General features: G+C 39.7%; 2 protein-coding genes across 2 annotated transcripts in view; one reads left to right on the forward strand and one right to left on the reverse strand.

Moving 5' to 3' along the window:
- LOC135226404 (von Willebrand factor A domain-containing protein 5A-like) overlaps window positions 1-749 on the forward strand; it is a 192,592-nt gene extending 191,843 nt beyond the window's left edge. Inside the window, exon 21 of the mRNA XM_064265923.1 lies at window positions 405-749. Within this exon, the coding sequence (XP_064121993.1) occupies window positions 405-578 (174 nt within the window). The 3' untranslated portion in view covers window positions 579-749. The remainder of the gene's footprint in view (window positions 1-404) is intronic.
- Window positions 1-12,549, reverse strand: part of LOC135226400 (von Willebrand factor A domain-containing protein 5A-like) — a 442,225-nt gene that overhangs the window by 388,217 nt on the left and 41,459 nt on the right. The gene's annotated exons all lie outside the window — the stretch shown is intronic.

Genomic DNA, 12,549 nt, shown 5'->3' on the forward strand with positions numbered 1-12,549 from the left:
CTTTTATAAAATGGAAAGAAAAAGCCAAATAATCTTTGTGAGTCTGTTAGGGATATGGAACACCAATTGTAGGAGTACAGCTAGCAAGTTTAAAGAGGAGAAAGGTACTCAAAACATGAGGATCTTGATGCTTCGGTTGGCAAGTAATGCAAACAGCAGCACTCTTACCCAAGATACCAGTGCAAAAAGATTATACAGATAATGAATAAATGATGTCCGTGTCAGTTAATGAAGGTATGCTACACCCTGCAGCCTGTTAGTTGAATAAATGTTTTTCAAAATATGATCTTCACTTTTGGACTTAGAAAACAGTCTTCAACAAATAATGAAAGATGAAGTTATCTGCTTCATGTACCAGTACACTATACATCCAGTGCTAAAGTTTAATTTGTTTTATCTTCCAGAATGAAACATCCTGGGCCACTTCTGTGGTTCTTGCCTTTTTGGAGGTGAAATACTCTGCTGAAAAAGATGAGTGGGCGTTGCTGGCCAATAAAGCTCGGATGTTCATTGCAAGATGTGGTGACGATGTAGAAGCTCTTATGGTGGCAGCTAGAAAAGTCTTGGCTGAGAACTGAAAACACTTTTCAGGCACATTTTTTCCATATATACGCAGTATATTCCTGTATTTGTAGATATGTTTCTTGTTTGATTTGTTTGAATAATTACAAATTTTTCTAGATTACCATATATTATTTTGATGTACTACTATAGTATGTGAATAGATAATAAAGTAAGTTTTCTATGCTTATATTGTTTCTATGTACCTACTTTATTTAGTTTTGAATAATTGAGAATTTTTATATTTGGATTAAACATTTTGATGTGCAGTATGCTATTTAGTGTTCAGATAATTTAAACATTTTTCATGACTGAAAATTATTTTGATGTACTGTATTAAGTTTATTGTTAGTCACACACCTGCTGTGTATGTACAGTATGTACATGGAAGTATTTGTTTGCTTTGCCATTCATTGATACAAAATCGCAATACATATATTTGTAATGAGGACATGATCCTCATTATTCATTTGGTAAACGTGTAACTCCAAGCGTCAGGCAAACACACAAATCTTTCTCTCTCTCCCAAGCAACCAGCGGCTTGCGACTTTTCTCTCTCTCTCTCTCTCTCTCTCTCTCTCTCACTCTACGATACTCGACTCTTTCTCTCTCTCTCTCTCTCTCTTCTCTCTCTCTCCACTCTAACAGGTACTCAAAATGAGAGTTGCATTATAAAAAATACATTTATTTAGTAACAAAAGATAATGATCCAAGTCTTACTGACTAACTTAAAAACCCCAACAGTAAAATGTCTAAAAAGTAATTATCACACCAAATGTCTATTCTTCCATCGGGACTCCCTCTCGGTCCCCCCCACATGGTTCCGCTAGAACCGTCTGTTTCAAAGACACGAGAACACCGCGTAAGTACACACATAAGTTTAACAACAGAGATTAAAGATTGGAAAAGATTGGATATTCTGATGAAATGTTAAACAGACAACAAGCCGCTCTTTGGCTAAAATATAAGACTCACCCAGGCAGCCGGAGTATTTCAAGCACTATATTATAAAGAAACTCTTGCTGAGCTTCCACGGCATCCTGCCTTTCTCTCAAAGCCGCCTCTATGCCAAATCCCCCATAGACTTGGGTATCATACATCATTAACAGAAGAGGCGCACACGCACATATGAATGCACATTTCGTTAGTGCCTCATATTACTGGCTGCAACCAGTTTCCCAAAGGCACTTTGAAAAAGCGCATGAACTGTCGTACATTGACTTGTCTTTCTATGCAGTTTTCATATCACGCCACCCACAGAAACCATTGATCAGCTTTTCTTGGGTCGTTGCTTTTCCACATTCTGGCAATATATCATTAATCATAACCCTAGGAGTAACATATTATTAAACCTAATTTTTTTATCATAGTGTAACGATTATCACTAGACAGGTTAAATATATGTAGTACTATATGCCATAGTATACTAGATTATGCATTTAATGATTAAAGTATGCATATTTTTAAATATAACAAGAGATAGTGTCTGGGTGGTTTTTATGCATTGTTTCTCAGATTACAGTAACAAGATTGTATTCTACTCCAAGGGATTTCCTTTCTCCAGTGGTTTACAAGAGTATTTTTATGTGATGTGATACTGTATATTACTCAGTTTGTATGGTGTTTTTACGTTGCATGGAACCAGTGGTTATTCAGCAACGGGACCAACGGCTTTACATGACTTCCGAACCACGTCGAGAGTGCACTTCTATCACCAGAAATACACATCTCTCACTCCTCAATGAAATGGCCGGGAATCGAACCCGCGACCATCGAGGTGAGAAGCAAACACCAAACCAACCACACCACTGAGGCGCTACGTATATTACTCAGAAAGCTGACAAAATGTAGAAGAGAGGCTAACAGAGATTATGTAGCATTTTTTAATTAGCAGCATATTAAAGTAACATAAATTACCTGACAAAGTTTGAAAGACCTAAAGAATTGTATACTATACTTAACCTGAAATTTCAGGAGAAATGCCCATATCTTCCAAGCCACTGAAAAACGATTAATACTTCACCAAATTCAGTGACAGAATATGATGCAGGAGCTCTCTGTCCTATCAAACTTCACCACAATGAGTAATTAATACAATTATTGTCATAACCAAAACCAAGGTCTCGGGTGCAGGATTATAGGGGTTGAGGAGATGGGGGTTAAGAAGCATGACGTCACGCAGTTTACTTGCTTTCTCCTCTGCCTAAGTTCTATGCAAATTGGAAAACTTTTCTCGTTTAATCATTCTCTTTTTAATATTAGAAATTGTGATTTTTTTTAGGAAAATAAGATACATTTCTATATGTATATTCATCTAAAGAATTAAAACTAGCATTTATAAACGAAAAACTTAAAATTTTTCAGTCATATACAACTCGCACTTTTAAATACACGTCCCTATTTAATCTGTGAATCCTGAAAAATGTGTGGCAACAAACAAAAAACTTAATTACTCTAAGGGTAATGGAATGCAACTGCCCATCACATCACAACTCGTTTATTGTAGTACTTATTCCTGATTTTAGGTATTTTTCCCATGATATCAAATAAGCATCTTTTCCATCGATTTTAAATGCTCCAAGAATTCGGATCGAGGATTCATAAGAATCTTCTCATTTGTTCTACTTATAATAACAATCCATGTGCCTCCTTCAGTTGCTTTACTTCCTAGAAAGTCATATTTGGGGAAACTTAGGGGCTGTAAAACCACTCATGTGCACGTATTGCAAGCCTCCTTCTTTAATGGCATTTTCTAATGTTTCTTCTTCAACAGCTTTTTCCTCACTGTCACTCTGCAATTCCTCCACTGGCAAACAGAACAACATTGCTGATCAGCTTGACTCTTTTAGAAAAGTTTCTTCAGCCTCGTAAGAAATGCTTTCTTTAGTTTTCAAGTTTGAAAATGAGGCCTCAGTCTTATTATCGCTAATGCAATTTTCAACATTGTATTTTGCGCTTAATTAGTCCAGGCCTTGGCAATTTAGCCCGTATACATTTCAGTGTTGCCTAATTTCGACTTTAGATATTGAAAATATACTGGTTCAGGTTAAAGAAAATGACAGGTGCTTTTTGCAAAACTGGGGCAAATGTCCGCTAGAGGCGATAATCCAAGATGGCAGCCGGAAATGGGATATACTGAATAGTACTAAATTTGGTACCTACTACCGTTCACAACAGAACACCATTTGATATGCCTGTTTTTATTCATTTCTGCACAAGGGATAAATTTCTTAAGTAATTTTCTCAGCAGAGAATGTGAATATTTTGGCAACTCTGGTCTCAAACACACTTCAGATATCAAAATGGATATTTACATGTTAAGAGGTCGGAGGTATCAATTTTAATCTTCGGTCTTGCCACACATGGATTTAATCATGCAAACTAAATGTATTCTCTGCCAGAAGCATGACACAAAAAAAATTCATTGAAGCTGGATGTAGGAGCATGAAGCATGCTGCAGATATAAGAAATGACATTGTTACTAAAACACTGAAAAGAGCAGAGGAGGGAACCAGTAAGAATCTTAAATAAATAGAAGATGGTGTTAATGGGAGTATGAAAGGTAATCAAGTAATTTTGAGAGACAAGTTTCGAATCAGTGAGCAAAATGCTGCCGAAACATTTTTTATTGCCACTAGACATTTCAAAGATGAAGTATATTGTAGGGCTGTTGAGTTAAATTGTATAAATGACATTTTTGCTGATCTTTACTGCCACAAGGTCTGTCTTAGACGCTACATTAGAAGATATGAACTAGAGACATAATGCTGCAGTAGTTCTCTCGATGAAACTTTCAAATCTAGTACTTTAGTTAAACAAGATCTTTTTGTAAAAACATTAGAACACATCGACCCTCTCTCTTGACATTCTTCGTGAGTTTGATGCAATTAACCACCTAAGGTATGCATCTTGGTATCTGGAGAGAATCAAGGTATTGGAAATCACACATCCCACATTGTACAACAAATTCTGCACCGGACATTTCGTTGTAAAGACCAGGAACAGTATTTTCTGCTGTGGCAGGGGGATAAGGAGTTGGAGCAATCCATGAACCGGTTCTCAAAGGGTCCCGGTGCCTTTTATTTCATGAAATCATGGCAATAACAAGTCTTCTGCAGTCCCTCACGAGTGCAGCCTCATGAATCATCTGGAAACATCAATACCACGTGATATTTCAGGCCACAATGGATTGATATTTGATAGGAATGTGAAGAAGCTATTGGACTTTGTCAGTGAACGAGGAAACCCATTCATCATCTCAACGTCCAAAGTACCACTTCACAATATTGTAACCAAGCAAACTACATGTAACTCAGTTAAGGCAAGACTCCTAATAGCATTGCAAAATGGAATAGCACCTTACATCAATTTCCGAAATGAGAGGTAGGTGATAAAGTCCTAAAAATCAACGAGACAATAACAAAGGTAAACTTGCCTTCACTTGAGACACAGTACCTTCCTAATAAAGCCGAGATCCAAATAAGGAAAGCTGATAACTCTGTTAGGGAAATTGCATCAGCACAGAGAGATGTGGATCTTGCACTTCCGTGTAACATGTCTCAAGATGAGGTGTATAGTCATGATCTTACATCAAGCTCACTTTTTGATGGAGGTATTACAACAAAACCTCAGAAAAACACAATTGATGACAGAACTAGTAAAAATCTAACTTTGGATGACTATCGATATTCTCCAAACAATTCTCAACAAACACACGTTTTCATTTATTTCATGTCTAATGTACGCCAGCTTCCCCAGATGCCTGTCTTTCTAAATTTTGGTGGTGTAATCAATGCAGTACTTATAAAAGCCAAGAAACTGTGTCTTAACACAACAATGACACATTGTATTTGACAGCTACATTGACAGTTCAACAAAGGATGGAGAGCGTGCTCACTCGTAGGTCTAGGAGGAAAAGTTCTATTGACTTGTCTGCTTTGAATGAATCAGTGCCCATTCTGTATCAATTAGAAAAGTTCTGGAATTCAAGTCTTAACAAACAAAATCTACAACTGTTTGCCCGGCATGTAGGAGAACGTGAACGTGATCCGAGAGATGCTGTTCTTGATGGAATGATATAATCAATGAGGAGTTGGTATCAGCACGAATAAAAGTTTGTCAGTCACCTGCTAGTGAACTACCCAATCTTGAAAAATTGGCAGGATGATGCTGATTGCCATATCATTTCTCATGTACAATGGCAGTTAAACAGGGATTTAAAAGAGCCATAATAACGTCCAATGATACTGGCTCTGTTGTTCTACTGTTGCTGTACAGGAGTGTGCTTAAAGATTGAGCTCTGGGTTCGGCTTGGAGCTGGCAAAAAGCAAAGAAAGGTACCACTTCACACCCTTCACCAAAAACTACGAGGTGAAACCTGTCGAGTTCTAATTAAAGATCATATGTTTAAAGGAAATGACGCTCCCAGCAAGGTCAGGATAAACACTGCTATGGTACGTCAGCCACTATCTGGATTAGGAGAATCACTCATTCTCTCTGAGACAGAACTTTATCTCAGCAATATCTTGTGCATGTGTGGGCTGGGACAAACATCCACTTCATTTGACCAGCTGAGAGTATAGCTGCATCAAAATTCTGTGATAGGCCTGAATGAGTTGCCACCAACATCAAGTGTTATATGGGGGCATTTGAAAAGGGCCTTTTATGAGATACGAAACGCACCCACCTTGTTTGGTGTGGAAACTTGTGCTCTCGAACCATGCAATTATTGTTGGATGAATCAAGGCGGAATTCTTCTTCCCAAGAAGTGTTTGAAACCACTCCCTGACAATATACTTACACTGTATAGATGCAATGGGTCATGCACTTCAACGCGCTGTTCATGCAAACGTGCTGGTGTAATGTGTTTGAATTACTGTCACAAAAATGTCCCTCAAACGAAGTGCTTGAACATATGAAATACTCACTTTCATAAATATCTTATGTCTCAATTGAAGGAATGTTTCCATTTTACATGATTCATGATTTCGATGTATTGATTGCTCAATGGGGATATATTGTGATGCATATTATCATTTTACTTATGGAAAGTTGTTAGGTGGGATTGCTTCTATAGTTATGGAATTGTGGAATTGTTCAATACAGATGCAAAAAATATGTTTCTTATGAGTTTCGTTTTAATTACCAGGTAATTTACCTTATAATAAAAAAAATCATTTTGAAAATCATTTGTGTGTTAAAATGAGTGAAAATACACATAACATTTCATTTCATCCTTATGTTGCTGGCCTGAATTAAAGTTATTATATAAATTCCCATTTCCAGCTGCCATCTTGGATCATTGCTCCAAGCGGCCATTTGCCCCAGTTTTGCAAAAAGCACCTGTCATTTTCGTTAGGGCACTGAATAATCCTGATGATGAGTTCCGGCACTTGGTCGTCAAAGACCAAAATTCCATAATCAATCAATCAGTCAACTCTGTGCTTCAATTCAACAGGTGATGGGTGCTGATGACATGCACCCATTTGTCGTATAAAGTCAAAAAAGTGTTCCAGTCAAGTAGCGGAACTAATGGTAATGGGGGTGCAGGAGGTGCAATGCACCAGGGCCCACTGTGACTGGGGGCCCGGGGGCCCATCTGGCCCCATCATAATGTCTCAATAGATTGATTTGGTATTATATTTCTAGTAGGTGAAAAGAGGGGGAATGGCTAATAATATGTTTAAAGTGTCATATATGATAGTAAAGTCACATAGCTCTCCTCGCTTAGAGACAAGAGGTGGTGTACTGCAAGTTCACTTGGAGAAAAAGGTATTTGCTGAACAAGCAACTTGACTCAGAGATCGTTCCCCCGTTTGTGAGGCATGTACGTTCGTTTGTACGCGTATTACAGGCATACTAGTTCAGGGTACTTGTGGAAGACTCATTCTTTGAGACGAATGAGAATAGATCAAGTGGTTGCTCCGAGTGTCGGGAGAAAACGCCCATCGAAAAGGTAGGACACATTCTATAAAAAACTTAGAAAAACTGTTACCTTTTGAAAAAGAGAGAGAACTGTTAAATACTCTCTTCACATAAATACTTTGAAAAGAGTGATGTGGGGGATGTCTCTATACCTACTATCTTTATTACAGGTGGGTCCAATTCCATGGTTGATTAGAAACGGGATTCTCTAACCTGACTAATACGAGACGTTAAGACACTTTTGGGTTTGGGAGTGTAACCTTAGTCAGGAGGGTAGAATGTTATCTTACTGGTTTCTTTATGGGTAGATTTGGGTGTTTATGCCATTATGACTTGTTAATTATTTTGTTCTATGTTATAACCAATTGCTTTGGGAAATAAATAGTATTTTTCTATATTTACGCAGTCTTAATAAGCCTCGTGACATCTTACAGACAGGGCACCGTTGGCAACAGGTAAGAGTTCCCAGTTTGTGTAGTTTAGGGGATAAGGAGGGGGAAACAGTGGTAGCAGCGGTAAAGGCTTTTTATATATTTTTCAAGCTGTAGGTATGCTCCGAAGGGACTGGTGACCAGTTAGAAATAGGGGTTTCGTCCTTTTTTTTTTGGTAGGAAAAGGGGTTATTAATCATGTCACAGGCAACTCGGGGTCCTTTCTGCTGATTCGACAGAGAGAAGCTGTCCCTCAGACTTCCTCTCCCAAGCCAAGTCAGTTTCGATTTCTTGAGGTTACGGAATAAAGATGTTTCAAAAAACGTGAGGAGGAAAAGTATAATTTTCGACATATTAAAGTGTTTCGCAGTTCGCGCATATTTGCGGTGTATATGAATTCGGTTCACGGTCATATGAAGACGTAAGTGTATTTTCGAGTTTTTTTTCCTTCTTATTTTTTTTTTCTTTTTATATTTTGTGGATTTTCTTTACCCTTTTGTTCTTGTTCATGTTCCTTGTATTTGTGTGTGGCGAACTTACCTGAGTGGGATTTTTGCGGTGAGTCATGCCAGGAGAGAGGAGAGAGAGAGAGAGAGACGAGAGAGAGAGAGAGAGAGAGAGAGGCGAGTTGGCTCGGAAACGTCTTGCATTCTTTTTCTTTTCCTATCCCCTCCTTATTATTATTTTTTTTTATTGTCATTTTCGTGGGGTTGATTTTGTGATTGGGGACGGGACACGCTTACCTTTTGTTATCCATTATTGGGGGAAAATTTGTGTTGATTTTTCTTGATTGGGTTTAGTGTATATAAATACATTGATGTTATTGAGATTGGGGAAGCTTAGCGAAAAAAACAGCCTTGGGAAACAAGATAAAATGGCGGATACTAAACCTACGACGCTACTACATCACGTGACAAAGATTACTGCTGGGGTCAGCCCATTCAAAGGGATTGTGGATGGCGTATTGTCACAACCTGTAAATATCTTCATAGAAGGAGTTAATAACTATTTAGCGGGAAAGAATATAGTCGGAACGATGTAGAGCGTTCAGAGAGGCGAAAGCTTTGCTAGATTTCAATAAGGGAGACCTCAGTCATAGGTCAAGGAGTTTCCAATTTACAAAATGTCGTACCTGGGCAGACTTGCAAGCATTTTTGAAAACAGCATATGGCTCAAAGGAACACGGAGATATGGTGAGAGACCTTCGAGGTCTTTATAAACTACGGAAGGCACTAATAGCCTTGTAGAACATAGTTCAAAGCTGTTTGATGCAGTGGCAGATTGGGTAGGAAAATTGGAAAAAACAATCTAAATGGGTACAGGGGATAATCTCCCTCTAAATAATGTTCATAAACTGATATATTTTTCCCTGCTCTTACACGAGGTACCCGATGCAATAGTGGATAGCTTTGATGAAAAGGTTGAGCCTACCTCAGACCAAGAATTACTTTATACCCAAATAGATAAACACAGGTCTAAATATCCCACCGTAGATAGCACAATTTTTAACGGGACAGGCCCGAGGGATAGAGTACAGAGAGACACGGAACTTTCTCCTCATCGTCTGTGTGTAAAAGTTGAATATAACAAAAGATCGATCGATCAAAAGCAACAGCAGTTGCGTTGTTTCAACTGCAATAAACCAGGACATCCAAAGAAATTGTGTAAGGTTAAATATTGTGGAATGTGTAAAAGTACTGATCATTATTGGCAGTTGTAGCGGGATCACAAGCTAGAAAAAAACAAGTGCAAAATCCCCCCCCCCCCCCCCCCCCCCACATTAACCTAACGATCCACCTGCCAAAATCCACCCCTCAGTCACACTTTCTTCTTTACACAACAAATACACGCAGGACAATTGACCTACACCTATACAAAAACAAAACAAAAACAAAAACAACACAAAACACACGTACTTACCAACCCTCCAGCTACTCCGGGCTATCCTGTGCTGTCCCACTGGTTGAGGTCACGGAAATACCAACAACAATACAAAAAATCACACATACCAACAAAACACAACACAACAAAAGACCACTGCACAAACACACAACAGCTCTAAGCAAAAAAAAACCACTAACTTAACAACAACAAAACAACACACAAAAAACAGCTAATTTCCAATCCTTCAAAAAACTGTCCGACACTACTAACATCACCCGTTCTCACCAAAGACTTGCTTAGACTGACTCAAAAACACTCAAACATAGAACTCTAACAATCAACGAGGACCAGCAGACAGCCCAGAACCTACCAACAACCAATTCAGTCATTAACCATCCATAAACGCAATTACACCCTCTCTCTCTCTCTCTCTCTCTCTCTCTCACACACATCACACAGAGCGTTGTCAAATGGAACTCATAACTCCTCCATATTTCCTCCCCTGTTAAATTTACAACGCTCCTTTCACTCACAACACCACCCACGGGGATGCTTCCAGATGCAGTGTCCCCTGGATCTTTTTTTGAGGGGCCCTCATACACACTCTCAGTTACACCGCCATCAACTTCTCCCAGATCACTTCCAGTCAGACTACCATCATTACCTCCCTCACTACTATCCCCCCAAATACCATTCACTATCTCATCTACCCCCTCTAACTCTTGTCCGAACATCTCTCGTAACTCTGCCACCAAATCACTTACCTCATTTACACTCCTGCCAAACTCCCAAAGAGACTCATTCATACTGCCAACTACATCCTCACTACCTGATTCCCTTCCTGGTGAAACTTCACTAAACCCTGACAATTCAAACCCACACACACTATACGTATCATTCCTCCCCTTAAGGTCATCTGCATTACACTGTGTAGCCTTATCCACCATTTTTACCCTAACACTAGCCCCTCTATCATGCAGCTCACATTTCTCCCTTTCATTCCTTTTCCTTACCTTTTTCCACTTCCTTCCATACTCAATCAACACCAACTGCCGATCTTCCAGACCCATTTGCTCACTGACACTCGGCTCACATTTATTCACCGTCAGCCACTCACTCATCACATTCTCCCTAACATACTGTCACATACTAGAGGACCCACCCAACTGAATCCCCTTTTCACCTAGTTTCCCGACTTCCCAGCCTGACTCATCCTCTTTCGCCTACACACACTCACCACGTGACCTTCCATTCCACATTCAACACACTTCGCACGCTGTTCTTTACACATCCTAGCATAATGCCCATTCTTCCCGCAGTTGCCGCAAACTATGTTCATACGAGTACCCCAACATCCACTAGCTATATGCCCTACCTGTCCACACCTATAACATTTAATATCCCTATCTTTCTTACACTCACTCACCAAATGCCCTGTTTGCCCACACCCAAAGCACGCTCCTAACGCCCACCGACATTCATTCTTCCTGTGTCCTGGCTTACCACATCTATAACACTGATCTCGCTCACAACTAACGACTCCCTCTTCCAACACTCGCACTCCTATCTCTTTTAGGGCTAACTACACTCACATTACTTGCCCTAACACTCCTATCTACCACTCGCTCTGCCATTCGCCTCGGCCCTTCCAAAACTGCCTCCCTATAGCTTTTAAACTCTGGTACAACCTCAGTTACTTCAGTCCTACCTACGCTTCTACTCTCTTTCATACACCTATCTAACTCGTAATCCTCTACTATTTCTAAAATGTCGTTCCATGTTAACCTTTCATTCGTCCATCGCATTTTCTCCTTACGTTTCAGATTTACAAACTCATATACACTCTCTGGTACAGTCGCCAACAACTTTCGCACTAACTCCTTACACTCATTTATCCCTTCGTCCCCAAACTTTTTCCTAGCTAATGTTTCTAACCTACAGACATACATCGACAACGACTCACCAACATTCATTCTTGCCTCCTCAAAATCTTGCTTCCTCCTATATCTAACGCTACTCTTTATCCTCTTTGCCTGTTCCACAATCCTAGCTTTTACACTCTCATACGGCACATTCCCTACACTCATAATTACCCTATACATCATTCAAAACAAAAATCCTGTCAAAAGTTACTAACTCTCTTGCCCAGACTCTCTTGTTATCCCCATACTTTGCCTCACAATACCTCTCATATTCCTCAAAAAAGTCCCTTATGTCCCTGCTACCATATTCCTCGTATTGTGCACATCGGGGTACCTCTTTCATATACACAGCCTTTTGTACTTTCCGCTCACTCTTACTCTCACTTTCGCTACTTACATTCTGACCCCTCTTTCCCTCTTCCGAATACAGCGAATCCACTTCCATACTCACGTCCATACCCCTAACTACGCTCTTCTTACCCTTCTCCTTTCTACTTACCTGTTTCCACTCACCACTATCCAAATCACTCTCAGCCCTTTCCCCAATGTATTCTGTCCTAATCTCATCCTGTCCGTCACCCTTCCTAACCTTCTTTCCCTTAGTCTTCTTTTCCTCAGCCACTTTCTTATTCTCGTCTTCAGGTTTATCCTTACCCTGTGTCTTCCCCTTCTTTCCCTTACCTATCACAACCAAATCACCTTCGTCACTCGTACTCTCATCTACTCGCTCTTTCACTTCCTTTACCACTCTTGGCCCGTCACAAGACCCAGTAGGCCTACCTCCTACAGCTCCCTCTCCCATGAATCCCTTCATCATTTCCTGCATC

The sequence above is a fragment of the Macrobrachium nipponense genome, chromosome 14 (assembly GCF_015104395.2).
Source record: "Macrobrachium nipponense isolate FS-2020 chromosome 14, ASM1510439v2, whole genome shotgun sequence".
NCBI classification, from domain to species: Eukaryota; Metazoa; Arthropoda; class Malacostraca; order Decapoda; family Palaemonidae; genus Macrobrachium; species Macrobrachium nipponense.